The 16,324-nt window shown below is 35.4% G+C and overlaps 1 protein-coding gene across 4 annotated transcripts in view; it reads left to right on the top strand.

Annotated features, from left to right (window-relative positions):
- The window catches only part of LOC120626816, a 137,494-nt gene that overhangs the window by 35,293 nt on the left and 85,877 nt on the right, over positions 1 to 16,324 (top strand). For all 4 annotated transcript variants that reach the window (XM_039894582.1, XM_039894599.1, XM_039894590.1 and 1 more), the window contains exon 4: positions 12,452 to 12,645. In XM_039894582.1, coding sequence (XP_039750516.1) covers positions 12,452 to 12,645 — 194 coding nt within the window. The remainder of the gene's footprint in view (positions 1 to 12,451; positions 12,646 to 16,324) is intronic.

Below are 16,324 nucleotides of genomic sequence, written 5' to 3'. Positions count from 1 at the left end.
AGTTAACGTTAAAACAAAATAAGTTAAATAACAAAAAATAAAGTCGTATATACTAGCTCATTCATATCAAATTTAATCTTCGTTGCCATATTCTGACAGATATTGAAGCCCTTGATGGAGGATTGATAAATATGGATCCGATCACCCCTTTTAAATATTTAACAGCGCATTTATATCTGGTATTCATAGCGTTGTTGTATTTGTGTTTCTTAGTTTTTATTTTGACTCGATTAATACGGGAGGATGGAAAGTATTGCTGTCGTTAAAATCGTTGATATAATTGTGGTAAATTTTTCTCCTATAATATTATTAAAATTTTACTTAAGCAATCTTTTTTATATGTATTCGTTCGAATGTAGGTTTAAAATAGTGTTACACCACTCTTTTATTCTCGCACATGTTGTCCCACATCTTAGGGTTGCCTGACAGAGATCGCTAATAAATGATAAGGCCGCTTTTTATAGTCACCCCTTTTTCAATCCGTTTCTATCTTCTTTTCTTCTTTCACTAGTAGTAGCGTTCAAATAGTAAAAAGAAGAACACCGTACTTTGAACTTCGAACACCATAACTTGACTACAACGTCAACATGACTAATATATGATAGGTACATTAATTTCAGTCTAGTAGGGATTGAGGCGATATGATGTGCGTAGGACATTATATGATATACCTATACAAAGAACAGATAATGACAGTATATGAACAAGTTTACTGATTATGCACATCTATAAGGACGAAAATTCGTTTGTTTTTTTGCGCTACCGTGATTCATAATAAAAATTTAAAATATTTTAAAGACGATTTTATACATAACTAATGTTCTGATATTTCGATATTTTATTTGTGGAAAGTCTCCGAGCACCGCTGCATAAATTCTTGCCTTAAACCGAATTCCCAACATTGTTATAGGTTATGATTCAGTTTTATTTGACAAGTAAGATAATCGTATGGTTATTGATTTTTCTTTTAACGAGGTGGTTCCTTTAATTTATAGCGTTGAGGACAAATTAAACAAAGGAGTATTTTTTTTTAAACTTATTAAAAAAAATGGCTAGACAATAAGTAGTGGTTCGCTCCAATCTCAGACTCGTGCTACAATGGATTTACGTGATAATCGTAAGTGTTCACCAGTGTGGAAAGAAAATTTTGCTAAAAAATGTAAATGTTTAATATTTAATTTATACAAGAATACATATGGTAGTACAAGACTTGTTAATAATTTTTTTTTAACAAGCCTTTATATAAGTGTATTAAGTTTATATGGCTAAAAAGATATAAAAATTACAGGCTTTTAGAAAAAAGGCTTTTTTGAGATAGGCAGCGAGAGTAGACGCGATAAGATGCATTTTTTTCCGCAGAACTACCGTACCACCCATATGTGACACTCCATAATATGGATCGTAAGTAAGGATGAGTTAAGACTCAATCGATTTTAAGTCTCAACATATGTACAACGTACTGTACACCGAAAAACATAATAATTGAAACCATTGGTTGATCTTAATTGTTTACTAATTAGTGTCGATTCTTTATTTACTCATTAAAGATACCGTTACAAACAGTAATTTGGTGGCCATTCTGTTAGCTAATTAAAAAAATATGAGCAAAGTATTTTAAATTGTCCGAGAGTTCGTATTTTATATTTTTTATCACACACTGTAACATTTCGATATCTACACCAATATCTTGCAGTGTATGTTTGCTTCCTTGATTGAGTTATTTAGTTAAATCACTTTTGTCAAATCCCTTTATATGACTGAAAACAATGACTATTGAGCTTAATTTGTTAAACTAAATTGCTAAGGCATTGTTAACGCCTCCTGAGGATGCTCCAGCGTGGAAGTTGTAGAGGGCGAGAGACTTGAGAGAGAGTAGAGAGTACATTATCAAAGATTTGTTTGATGTGGAGAATATAGATTGAATAAATTATAAAAGACACACAGATTCTCCTACCTTTCGCGGAGTAAAGCACATCCAACTTAATTTTTATTGTATATAATGCAATTTGGCAAAGTAACGCCTGCTTCTATCCAATATTTGATAACTGCATTTAAGCCCTGGGCTTCAAATTAATTTCAAAATAATCTACCTATATTAATTTTGGTAACCGGATTCCTATTCAGATAAAACTCTTCTAAATCAAACATGCTTTATCAAGAACAGGATGATTTAGAAGAGCTTTGTCAAATTACTTGTCCAGTATCTGAGTTTCTTGGTGCCAATATTAAAAAAAACTTTGAACCAATACAAGTCTGTGCGTTCATTCTATACCACGCGGCTAAGGAGATCGAACACGATCGGTCAATTAACCCAGTCAACACCTAGACAGTTAACCCGTTTTAGAATTTTGTTGCCTCATATCGTTCTCAAAAATTAACCGGATAAGTATTTTTACTGGAACGAAAAAGCTATTATTAATTTTGCACTCAAAATATAACTTAAAGTAATAGCCATGACACGCGGCCGCTACCAAGAGGTCGAAGTGGAGTATTTTGTCCACCACTTGCTATCCCATGCCTGTCACGATCCTCAGTCTATTGAGGGAGGAAATAGGGGTAGTAAAAAATTGTAAACGAAACTAAATGAGCCTATTTAACTTAAAATAAACTTGAAGTTGCTCGAATACAATATTATGCAGTAGGTAGATTCAAATTATGCTGCCACTGCAGTGTTTTTGTGATGGTTTTTCATTTTTACTTCTCTTGCATATGCATTAGTTGGCGAGACCGGGTATACTTAATGCAGTTTTGCGGTACGCAGAAACGAAATTATAATTTTATAAACAAGTAGCTGCTAAATGGACGAACTTTTTCAATAATAATATTTTGGCTTAACTTGTGCAATACAAACTTACGATTGTGGTGACACAAGGAAATCCACGAATATATGAATTCTTCCAAACAAGTTGTATATCTCCCTAAATGCATATCGTTAAGTTTATTGGCTTGGTTCGATTTGTGCGGGCTCGTTCGCTCTGAATCGGTTTTAGATGACTTTTACAATGTCACCCGTAAAGCCATTTCGATTAGTCTGTTTTTTTTCTGGCGTTATATAGTTTTTAAACTGCATTTTAATGGCTTTCAAATGGCTGGGGGGTATACAAATTAAATTATACCTACGAGATTATACTACTATATACTACTCCTAATAGTTTTACCTTAAACAAACTGCATAACAAATACTTTACCTTTAAACCATGCAGACGAAGGGAAAAAGCTTGTCATTATTAAGGCTGTCAAACATTTAAATGTTATAAGCTGCTTGTAAAATACCCTTTACAAAATCAACTGCAAAACAAGGTACCCGCTAGATTCGTTGCGCTTTAAAGAACATTAGAACTAAAATATAAATATTCGTAAGAACTCTCTGTACAAAGGATTCTCTACAATGTATATTTCCTATTCAATAAACACGTATAGGCCTCCGAGAATGCTCTTTTATCTGCGACTATTGAAACACGTGAGCGTTCCGTTTTATCTGTCAGCTTTTAGGAGTCTGCAGAGAATTTTCAAACTAGGAATTTTAGTTCGAAAATCTATGTCTTTGTATAATAAGACTTGGTATAAGCAAGCTACACATTATATAATTAGATTATTTTTTGAATTCCCTGCTGTTAGGCCAATTTCTAATGCCTAGAACTTAATCAACTGCAACTGGCAGAAACAACCCCACCATACAACAGAAATAACATCATAATTTTTTTATCATGTGATCCTAGATTATCTATAAATACTGTTATTCGCTGCATAAAACGAAATTTTAGGACGTACAATAAGAAGTCAAAGAGAATGAGTGAAATAAATTTCACTAAGAGCACTAACAACATGCATATTACACGTTTTTAAATGCAGCACACAAACAAAAACATGGACTGATATGATATGCATGTCAATTACAAGTGCACAAGACGCACAAAGCGTCATGTAAACTTAATTTAAAAAAAAAATCAACTCGCCGATAAGTGTTCGGTAAGTTTTTTCCTAGTTAATATATAAATGTTTTTGTTGGCGATGTTATTTCATATATGTTTTTAACCAGTAGTTACTTGTAGGTATAAAACCCAATAAAGCTTTTTTTTTTAAATCTGCTATGTAGTGGAATTTGTATTTTACTTATCCGGAACCCTCTACAAGTCTTATACTAGCTTGATGTTTCTTCTTAACAGTATTTTATTCGTATCCGACATTTGAAATGTCGTTTCCTTCTAAAGTTATCGCTTTCCACCGCCCCTACACGTATTCGTAGCTCAAAAGAAAAATATATAAAATTGTATCCACGCTCGTTGCTTCTGAATAAAATGTTCATATTTTCCCGAATTTTATCGGAAAAACTTTTAAAAGTCTTAAAGAAGTTTTAAGACTTTTAGTTTATTTCGCAATCTTTGCGTGTAGTCAAGGTTTAATATGCTACTACTTACATCTACCGGAATAAAACGTTTCGAAATGGCAGTAGTAATTTTATTATTGAGGAGCACTTAACATTTATCACACTTTCTATATCTAAACATATCAATACCAAAGAATTATCAGTAAGCGATTCAATGTGTATTGCACAGTAAAATTGGAATATTTATTGAAAGAGTGAAAGAATGCAAGCTTAGTAGCTGTTGTGCCAGTAGCAGAGTTTAGAGTAAGAATTAGGCAGGGACTATATACAATAGAAAATACTACATCAACAGTTCTAAAAATCTCTTAGGGTACGCAGTGTTTTTCAATTGTATGGGAAGCTATTACAAAGTAGAATAATGTTTGTACATGTACTTACTAAAGTTAGCCTAGTCGGTTGGTTAAAATTTACAAAGGTGATCGTATTCCGGCATTGTTTGGCGAATTTCAGGATATTTTTTTTGCTTTCGTTTTACACATATTGTTTTATTTTCCTAACTATTGCACTGAGTCAAGTTGCTGTAATTTTCGTCGCTATGATTTCAATCCTTGATATTGTTGGCTACTATATCTGGCAAATTTTATAATTGTTAAAATTATGACTACAGACATCAGAGAAGGTCCTCTTCGCAACTTCTAAAACAAACTATTTATTTTTTTCCCGAATAAACACGTAACACTACACTATTTTACTTACCTATTTCAATTATTGACGTCAATATAAACGTACTTACCTGCAGTTTTCTTAGAATTGAAGAATATAATTTTTGAATCGTGAGGCATTCTGCTATTATTAAGTGATTTTATAACAATTCTAATAATTATGAATGGTAGATACAAATTCTATAGCTTCTAATGGTAGATACATATTCTAAGCGGTATTTGATTACGAACCTTTCAGCAAAAAAAAATTTTCTACTTTCAGATTGTCTGTGACTACAACGTTTAGTCTAATAACTTCCAACGATTCATTTGATTTTAACCTTAGAGATTGTTACCTAATATTAGATTTTGTATTGAGGATAAAAATTTTTTCATCAGAATCAGCCATTAGTCAATATTGATATATTTATTGACAATCATACATACAGAGGTTAATAATGTACTTCGCTGAAGATGGAAGTGTACGAATATGTATGGGTAGAATAATGTTTAAAGCATTGGGTGTAAGTTTCTGAGGGCAAGAAGCGGCAGTTTATACAAATAAGGTTGGAGAAGATTATTAATTCTTGTTTCCATTTCGGTTCAGCAATATAAATGCGTTACATTTGTTATGGAAAACTAGATTGACCCAATAAAAATAAAGCTGGCAAAAAACGTTCCTATTAAATGGTCGATTGTTTAGAAATTGTATAAAGGTGGTTCCCATACGCTTTGCTTATTTGCACTGTCTATTCATAGCGCATGTTGTATTTTTTTTGCAATTATAAACACAAAGGCATTTCAACTTAGATATCAGTGGCTTGTCTTAATAAGAGTTTTTATCTGAGTCAGTTTTATATCTTTTTCATTAACAATGTATTGGATAGAAGCTTATGCTCCACGAAAAGCAGAGAATCTGTATGGTGTAATTTATAATTTCTTCAATATTTATACTCCACACCATTCAGATTCTCCTACTTTTCGTGGAGTATAGCAAGTTGAGCTTGGTTTTCATAATATAACATTAATAATATGTTTGTGACATTCCAACTTACGGCCAAAAGTAAGATTCAGCTCAGATATGATGTCTGGCGCTTGTTATACGCCCGCACTATGCCAGATGATGTGTTTTAATAATTTGTCTAATTTTCATATTTCTTTTTGTATGAACTTTTTCTTTTTGGCCCGAGCCACACGGATATGACGTACCATTAGTGGTACGTCATATCCGTGTGGCTCGGGCCTAAGGACATAACATTTTTTTTTTTTTAACCCGTTAAAATTGCAGGCCGTCACAAATGATAAGGAGTTTTCAGAGGACCAAATTAAAGTTCACTTCCAATGAGGTTCCCATTAATTGTCACATATTATAGACTTAAATATTAGCTAGTGCACGATTACTACTGGAAAAATAATGGACTGTTTCATAATCTACTATTAATATTCTAAACTGGAACAAACGCTGATAGGTTACTGCCTCAAATCTAGGCACAGAGCTAACATTGACTGGCGATTCGTAAATAATTCAATAGGCAAGCTATCTTTAAACTGATTTGTACCAACGCAATGATTTAGCCACAACCATACATACCAGTTTGATTCAGATCGCGAACTCAATCTATGCATAAATCTGCACAATAAATTGTTTTTATTATTAGACATGCACAGGTCATGCTTTGACTTTTGGACAAAGATTGCCCGCGTTATTTGCGCGCCCTTGTGCCTGGCATAATACCCTTCTAATCTGTATATAATGTTCAAGATTATATGAGGAAAGTATTGAGTCCGCCATCCCGCATTTAATAATAATAATAATATATTATCTTTGTTTAATAAAAAAACATATACATTTCATTAGTGTAAAGCCTTGTCCCTGCTGTAGTTTAAAATGTGTTACAGGAGGCACTGTCTTCCCTTTATTTACGGCCCAAGTAGCTAACGTTTGACAAATTAACGGGCAAAATGTGGGAAAAAATAAATTAAAGAAAAAGCATGATACAAATCTTAGAGGTGGGTGTATTAATGGTTGGTGTATGAGAGAAATTTCATATTTTTATGTTTTCGCTCAATCTGGGCAATAATTATAAAATGTCCTTGAAAATATGCGGTCGTTTTTATTTCTTCTTTTTTGGGTAGGTCAAACCTCATGGACTACTGTAAAAATCAAATCTAAAAGTAGCGAGTTTGCTTTATACACCCTCTTAAAACCCTTTCATTCCACGAACTTTTTAACCTCCCCTCGTGTAACTAAAGCAGCGTGTTGGATATAAGCTGTGTAATTGTGAAATTAGAAATACTGAGTATAATTAATGATACTGCAATAGTCAATCGCTATAATAAATTAAGAAAACGTTTATTTAGTTATCAGGCAAATAGATTGAATGTGTTATTTGATCGTGAAGAAAGGTATAGGTTCATACAAATTGAGCATTATAAGATTACGTTTAACTTAACAAACGTAAGATGGCCTCTACGATGAGCGTAGTTTTCCTAGGCTACTCATGCGACTAGCTAATAAATTGAGCTACGTTCTGAGCCTAATAATAGCTGTTAATACCGCTGTACATCATCAATCCGGGCGTAGGTATTTAATTACGAACTACTGGCTTGTTTGCATTCCTTGCTGGAATTACAACTTTACAACTGAATTTGCATGAAGGTCTTGGAACACCCGTCGGGACATTCTTACCGATTATAAATCAGTAGTAGCAATGAATTGAAGAATATAGGGATTTCGTCAAGGTCCTGAAAGAACAGAGAAATATGAATATCTACTTGAGTTAGTGCAAATTTTTCAATTGTCAAATAAATTGACGTTTTAATAGAACATTTCTTCATTCCTCATTTAAAATTTGTTGGCGATAGAAAAATCAACCTCGATAATTCGCCATTAATATTATTTCTTTATAATAGAGATTCCTAGGTTCCCAGGTATTAGAGCAGTTGTCAGATCTTTGAACTGTGACGATTTCCCATAACAACACGCTCAGACTTTCTATACACTTATTGCTACACTACAAGTAGGGAGCATTACTAGAAGTTTCTAATCATCCGGCCAACACTGTATGTTCTTCAAATGTTAATCGCAAGTATCGCGCGATAGGTCTCTTTTTTTTTTGTATAGGTGGGGAACTATGTACTTAACAGCTTTTTATTATAAGTTTCTCTACAAGTAAGTAATTAGGAACTGATTTGGTCTAGTTGTTACCATGTTCGACAGCGGATTGCGAGGTCCGCGATGGTTTTTCTGTTGAATATTTTGCACTAATTACTGAGGTCCGACGAAGCCGTCTAGACGGAGAAATCGTGCAATAAGGCCCGGATGGTGTGGTGTGACAAAGGCCCTTTACAGCTAAACCTGTGAGGGTCAAACTTTTCTAATTTCATAGGCAGATGGGCTCATTTCCCTCTATTTCGGGGACCACCACGGCAGGGCATGGGCAGAAAACATTATTTTCCCACAGGAGAGGTTAAAAATTTAGATCTCATAGTCCATACCGGTATCAACTCTGCGAGCGTTGGTGCACAAGTGGAAATAATATTACCTACGAATAATTATAAATGGGGGTAAACTACTCCTGTTGCCGTGCTTTGGTAGGTGGAAACGTTAATTTTATCCCTGGCCAGGGGATGTAATCGGAAAATATAATTTTTATCTCCGGCCTATGCTAGCCGTGCGTAACTGCTATGTCTTATGCTCTACTATCCTATTGTTTTGTGAGTCAATCTATTTATGCCCAACAGTTGGGCATTATTAGGCGACGGTATTTGAAATAATTTTAGACTTTTCTTTCCCTACTGAAAGAAAACAAAATAAATCTAGTTGCAAACTCTAGGTTCCATCATCATTGAAAAGGATATTATCTAAAATCTAACTACGCACAAGATAACTTATCTTGTGCGTAGTTCTGCCATATAGATATTTGCTGTACAAATTATTGTTCTTTGCATAAAAATTTGTATATTTGCCGTAGTTAGTATTTCTTGCTAGTTATAATATACCAACCTATTAGTGATTCATCCTAAGATAAATGTGAAAATGTGTTTGTTGGTTTGTTCCTTCTTTCACGCAGCACCAATACGCTTAGTACAAGTATTTAATAATCGCAATCGTAGAGTAGTTTCCGAGCATTGAAACACTGTAACGTCAAAAGAAAATGAACCTTCTCTTGTTTTAGAGTTGTAAATTCTGTAATCCTGTTGTATACGGACAAGAGCGCATGCTGTAGAAGTGTGGTCAATTGTAAGCTTTAAAACTAGTCGTATAAATTTTATTTTACATTGACATTTTTGAATACCGATATTTGAAATCAATTTTGCTTAGGAGCGTATAAATCTTATCAGGATACAGACTACTGAGCAACGGATATAGTTTTTACACAGAGATAGTTTATTCATAGTAGATACAGAGGCTTATAGTTCCTGGAAAGCACAATTCCTATGATCTCGTTCTCTTGCTCATTGTTCGCCGTAGGTTCATTCATACAAAGTTGCCTGTAAGAGTTTGTTTGCAGCAATAAGGCCTTTATAAGTGATTCCTTTATTTTTGCGTGCAATTAAGTACTACTTCTTCTTCCTATGGGTTAGATTTATAGGTAACCAATACAGTCACCTCATAAGAAGTGAGTTTGTTGGTTTGCCCTATGCTTAATATATTAACTTAAAAAATGCGTGCGAACTGCGGGCCGATCAAGTCTCTCTAATAATCAGATAATTCTTTATATTTTATTTGCGAATATAGTTATGTCCGCTACTTAACAATAGACGTAAATATCACTCGCGTGGCTTCATCTCGAACATGTTTAACAGTGTAACTAATTGTATGCTAGCATTCCCCGTTTGAATAACAACCATTCAAAGCACATTTACCCATTTTAAACCCAATACAAAATACACATTTATTGTTGTAACTGTAAACGCCTGAAACGGAACCAGAACTGGCATACACTTGTATACACACGAAATACACTGACACATACCTACTGTTATGTATATAAACACTTTAATAGGGACAATGTACGCGGGCCCTGCGTAAAACAAATTTGATACTAAAAAATAATGGCTGTTATTTATTATTGATATATGGAATTTACTTTTATTATATGGCACATCATGACGTTTTTCTAATAAGGACCAAAATCTGAAACGAAAAGTTCAACAATATTAGTATTAAACGCTTTAAGCGACTCCACAATTGCAATAAGGCTCAAAATTCGTAACCAATGAGCGTATGTAATGTCGGCTTTAGTTACTGAAGCCAGACCAGTTCTCATCTGGCGTAGGTCTTAAAAATCCTAATGACTTTGCTAACAATTTCTTACCAATGTCAGTGTAATTACAGACACATGAGGCTTATCACCTTTGCAAGTCCTGTCCCTTGCATACTCTGCGAAGTGTTGATCTGCTCATAGGCTATCTGCCTGGTCCGTCAACTATTACTATATCATCATCATCATCATCATCATCATCATCATCATCATCATCACATCAACCGATAGACGTCCACTGCTGGAAATAGGTCTTTTGTAGGGAGTTCCAAGTTCCACGGTTCTGAGCCGCTACCTGCGACGCGCTTAATGTCGTCTGTCCACCTCGTTGGGGGCCGACCAACGCTGCGCCTACCAGTTCGGGGCTGCCATTCCAGCACCTTGGGACCCCAACGTCCATCCTTTCTCCGAACTATGTGCCCGACCCATTGCCACTTCAGCTTCGCGACTCGTTGAGCTATGTCGGTAACTCTGGTTCTTCTACGAATCTCCACATTTCTGATTTGATCGCGTAGAGATACTCCAAGCGTAGCTCTCTCCATCGCCCGCTGAGTGACTCTGAGCCTTCTTATGAGGCCCATAGTTAACGACCATGTTTCAGAGTCATAGGTGATGACCTATTAATATATATGTATATAAATATATGAATTATATATATATATATATATATAATTAAATAGTTTTAAAACATTTTGCGACACCTGCATAGTAAATAGTATTTTAAATCTCTGCACTTAGAAGTTGTGGTAAATACTTACTTTTAACCGCAGACGTCTGAAAGCGTCATGCGGTTGATCAATTCCATTTTGAAATCTATACTTACTGCAGTTGTGAAACTTAAAAAGAACCCCCTTTTGCTCGCGATTTTGGTTTGGTCTTGGCCTTTCTGCTTTTTATAACATTTATCGATAAATTTATGGTTGATTTGAGCTGTTAAAATATGACCTATTACGTCATAGGCCAATTAACTATAAGCGGGTATTGGGGTCGCTTTCGCTTAACCTTGTCAAGATTACAACTGCCATCGCCGCGTGACTCAGCTTACAGAAACGCTAGCAAGACACCAGATTGTGGGATTTAAAACGCGTAATCTTCGTTTTATTTAGATTTCTGCTCTAATACAATACATTTATGAGTTTATTCGCTCCAAAAGGTAAAAATAAGCTAACTAAATATAAAAACATTTGATGATATGATGACCCATTAGCGACTCCAAGGTCCAATACTCATCTTCAGATAGTGACAATGCAATCTTTAGTTTGAAGCGTGTTAACCTTGAAGGTATTAGACATACAGTTACATCGTACTTGAATCTTAAATAACTTATCCATATATTTGCCAGCATAGTGGTAACCGATCCAGGTTAGTTTAACGTTATGGTATTCAAATACAAAGTTATACACCACTACAGCATTAGCTCCGACGTTCCGACGTTCTAACGAGTAACTTTAGGTCGATTTTGACGTGCGAATAATATTTAGTGTCCACTTATCTCTGGGCTGGAGCACCTCAAAACCAACTCCTTCCATGTAAATCGATTGCATTAATAACCATCCTTGTTTACTGACCGGTTCCTCTCGCCCCAACAACAAATTTTATCTCTGCCGTTGGGATGCCATTTACAACTTTTCATTTACGTTTTACCAAATTGCAAATTATCGGAAAATCTTCTCATCTACTCTTAACTCGATGATTAGGGGTTGGTACAAGGTTAAGGTTAATCAAGGTTGTGGTAAAAAATTTCAGATTCCGGTAATCATTTACTATCAGATTACGTAATTGCTGCACATTTTTATAACAAAACGAGTAGATTTTGAAGACTAGCGCATTGGTAAATGATGTGGTTCTAAGTGGGAGGTTCCAGGATCGTTCCTCGGCAGGCTAATTTTATCTGGTCTTGTCTTGTGGGAGGCTTCAGCCGGGGCTAGTTATCATCCTAACGACAAATACGGTAGGATGATTACTAGCCACGGCTTTTAGCTGCTTAGCGACTTAGCGTTCCAAAATAAGAGGTATGGGTTTAATATAACTAACATACCTCTAATAAGTTAGTCCGCTAACATCATCAGTAAATTAGCAGGTGAGATTGCAGTCAAGGGCTAACTTGAATTGGAATAAGAAAAAATTAATTAAAAAGCATAATTCATAATTTTCAGGTGCAGACATGACGTTCCAAGGCGAATATGCAGCGCAAGTGCTAGGACTGGGCGCCGAGGCGAACGCAACCAGAGATGAGCCATCCAATGCCTCCGTAGCAACTCCTCGACCCGCGTCCCGTGCGTTACCCGACCCGCCGACCAGAACCGCCTCGCCAAAGAAGGATACCAACCACACTGCCAAATTTAACAATGTAAGCTATATACAATTATATTGCTATAACAATGTATAGCACTGTATTACTGTTGTAAATTCAAAAATGTACCCATTCCCATTTCTTTTACACTTAAATCTTGGCTCAATTCCTGCAGCAACTTAATGAAATTTGGCACATATACATATAGCTTAACTATAGATGTAGACGACGGTATAGGTAATTTTTATTCCGGAGAGCACCAGAAAACTGATCCAGCGAGGGCTAAAATCACCATTGTTAACCATGCACGGCTTAGCTAAGCAGATCTTGAAGACGAAATTTTTTTGAGCGGTGCGTCTTAGAAACGTACCTACATAGGATAGTTTTCAACGGTAATTGCGGAACTTTTAAACCCAAACAAATCGCGTGTGTCAACTATTATATAGTTGTTTAAATAATTCCGCTAGAATCGCAAGCTGTATCTATGGACGAACTCAAGCTTTAAAGGAACGTATATTAGATGCTTTTAACTTTGAGTAGTGTTCTTTCTCGAAAACTACTACATGACGTGTAAAATGTATCATTATACAACGTGTAACGGAATTAAGAAATACTGTTCAAGGGTGCATGAGTATATTTCATGAGAAATCACTGTGTAAAAATATTAAATCAAAAGAAGCATATTTATTTTTCCATACAAACTAATTCAAAACATTTAAAGTCTTTATTTATGACAACCCTATTGAAAAAAGAAGACCGACGCGGGCATAGTACCGATGTTTTGCGACGCGTACCTAATAGTGTCACTTGATTTTACTTTTTCATGTGATGCATCTGATTTCTTTCAGTAAAAACTATAGCAAAGTATCAGAGACAGTAAATAAAGTACCTCTGCAGCCTGTGAAGTATTGTTTCAGTTTTCATTTACACGTTGTATAAATGTGTTAATTCATATGGTCTGTAGCTGCTGGTTGATTACATTGAGGGAATGTAAACCTAAGCGGGAACCTGTGTGGCTTGGACCACAATGGTCGTAGGGTGAGGATGACTAATTTTGCTGCACTAGAGATTAGCCCGTGCGCCCCCTTGAGTGTGGATGTTAATTCCATTCGAAATTTGTAACTCCCCTAACTTTGAAAACGCCTGACCCTAATTGTCTTGAATTCACGGTGTCATATCATTTTTCTAAAAAAAAAGTAGCCTTTGTTACTCGGTCTGTAATCAATCCTCTCTGACCAATGACGTACAGTTGGTATTAGATACCAAGATCTTGTCTTCGGCGGCAAAGACGCTGTGCAGAGGTTATACAGATACCTACTTTTAATTATGCATTGTCGGTGGTGATTTGATCGTCTCAGTCATAAAGACGTCTGAAGGAAGGAGTCGGCAGTGTAAGAGGACGCCTCAAATACTAACTCTTCGGACGTCCATGCGTACGAACTTATTCTGATTAACTTAGACAGTGAGGTCAATGTTCAAAGACTAAGAGAAAAAACACCATGAGGCCATGTTTTGTATATGGTGACCTTATTATGGGACGGGATTTTGTTTTGTTCCATCATTATTATTAACCCATTACTATCCCTTTAAGGGAAGTGCGGATTGGTGAACTTCATTTGCCTTTGAGAACATTATTGACAACTTAGAAGCATGCAGGTTTCCTCACTATGTTTTCCTTTACCGTTAAATCGAGTGACTCAAATAGTTACAGAGAAGATAAATTGTTCGAATTTGTGATGTTCAAGTATTTCCATACTCAAAAAGGTCTCCTCGATTGCGAGCGTGCAAATCTTGTACTAAGACTCCTGAAGGTATATTCTGTTAAATTTCATAGTGTCGGTACACCGGCAGGAGAATTTGCCATCTCGTATTTATCCTTTAACTCTTTTGCAAATATTGCGTTTTATGTGAGTACTTGTTTGTTGAATAAAGACAAGTTAAAGGAAAATTTAAATGAAAAATATGATTAAAGAATTTAAAGTAGATACTATTTTTTCATGACGGGTTCATCATTATTTCCTGCAGCTATTTTCAGATTCAACGTCATTACGTTCTGGGCCCATTCTAAAATATCGATACCTATATACTATAACATAACATCTGTACGACGTTGGTACGGACAAACATTTTCTCCCAAAATCAACAATCGGAACTTTTACTACGGCATGGAACTAAATTTACGATATTTTTTACGATATAAAATTGTCCAAATTGTCCTGCGGATGTACGCCGCACGTGGCATCCTTTGGTAGCGCAGCGGCGCCTTTGACAAAATGCGGCAAGGCACAAAGGCGACCGTATCTAAGCGAATGGATTTTAAATAGATGCTGATTGTTAAAAATAGATGCTGCTTTTTAACCCCCCGCTAACTTTTCTCAACTTTGCTATTTTGTAACTTTTCTCAACCCTCGTCCTAAACTGTCAAACGCGACGACTAAGTATATTGACTAGTGAACACGTTACTTTTCATTACCGCCCCGTAGTTGGGCTAAAAACAGGTTTTCTCCATTCAAATTCGATATAATCTGTGTCATACCGGTGGCCCCGTTCTCACGGTGGGTAGTGAGGTATTTTATCTACTTAATTCTCATTTCCCACACATAATTCTGACGCGTTTGTAAGTAAACCTACTCTTAGGTCTACTGGTTAGTATATTCAACCAAGTGTCACAAGGCAAGGTCTTGTAACGCGATACACTGGGGTTTTCTGTTAAATAAATGTCGGAACCGGAGGGAATATTAATGCTAAGCTGTCGATCCGTTTATCACTGGAATATACTGGTATATTGGTTATATTGGTACATACACAAATATAACGTTTTATTTTTTTTACCTGTCTGTCTGTCTGTTTGTTCTGGCTAATCTCTGAAATGGCCGGACCAACGGTATTAATATATAAAGCTGGAGAGTTTGTTGGTCCGATTAAAAAAGTCTTTCAGTGTTTGATTGCCCATCTATCGAGAAACGCTCTAGGCTATAAAGCATCACGCTAAGATCAATCAGAGCATAGCATCAATGAAGAATGTTTTAAAATCCAGTGTTTTTTTCCCCTTTTGAGAGCTTCCGCTGCGTGGGCTGCATAAACTTTTAAAGTTTCGATAAAATCATGTATGACAAAGTTGTTTCCCTTTATAAATTCTAAAAAAGTCCGCGACCGCATATGTAAGGTTGACTTATACGCGGATGAAGTCGTGAGGCACAACTAGTAATAAATAATAGCTGGAAAATCCAAAAATGCACGCCTCATAATTTCATTCATTACAATAAAATTGAGATTTTTGTAAATAATAATTAAACTACATCTAAGTTTACCGTGAATAGTAATAGGCTTCTATTCCTCAAAATACTGAAGCGTATAAAAAAAAAACAACTCTATAAGTGAAGTATTTCGCTCGTTATCGTGACCACAGATACGGGATCCGCACATACAGACACGGCCGACAAGACAGAACTTTTTTAAACATTTTTTTTAATTAGTTTAAATAATAAAAAGAGATTTAATAAAATCACGAGTGTTAGAAATAGTGTTTTTTCTCAACATTTGTCTATTTATATTCACTTATAAAAGCAATAAAGAATAAAAAAAAGTGACATTTTAACTTGGAGAATCACTCTGTGTGCGTGCAATGTTCGTTATGCCTGTAAATCACTCTCCAATAAAAGAGGAGCCATGTGGCTAGCTGTAGGATACTGAAAGTCGGATGATGTGTATAATGGCGCAATATGCACTCACAGAA

This window comes from Pararge aegeria, chromosome 1, assembly GCF_905163445.1.
Source record: "Pararge aegeria chromosome 1, ilParAegt1.1, whole genome shotgun sequence".
NCBI classification, from domain to species: Eukaryota; Metazoa; Arthropoda; class Insecta; order Lepidoptera; family Nymphalidae; genus Pararge; species Pararge aegeria.
This window is presented reverse-complemented; position numbering and strand designations above follow the sequence as displayed.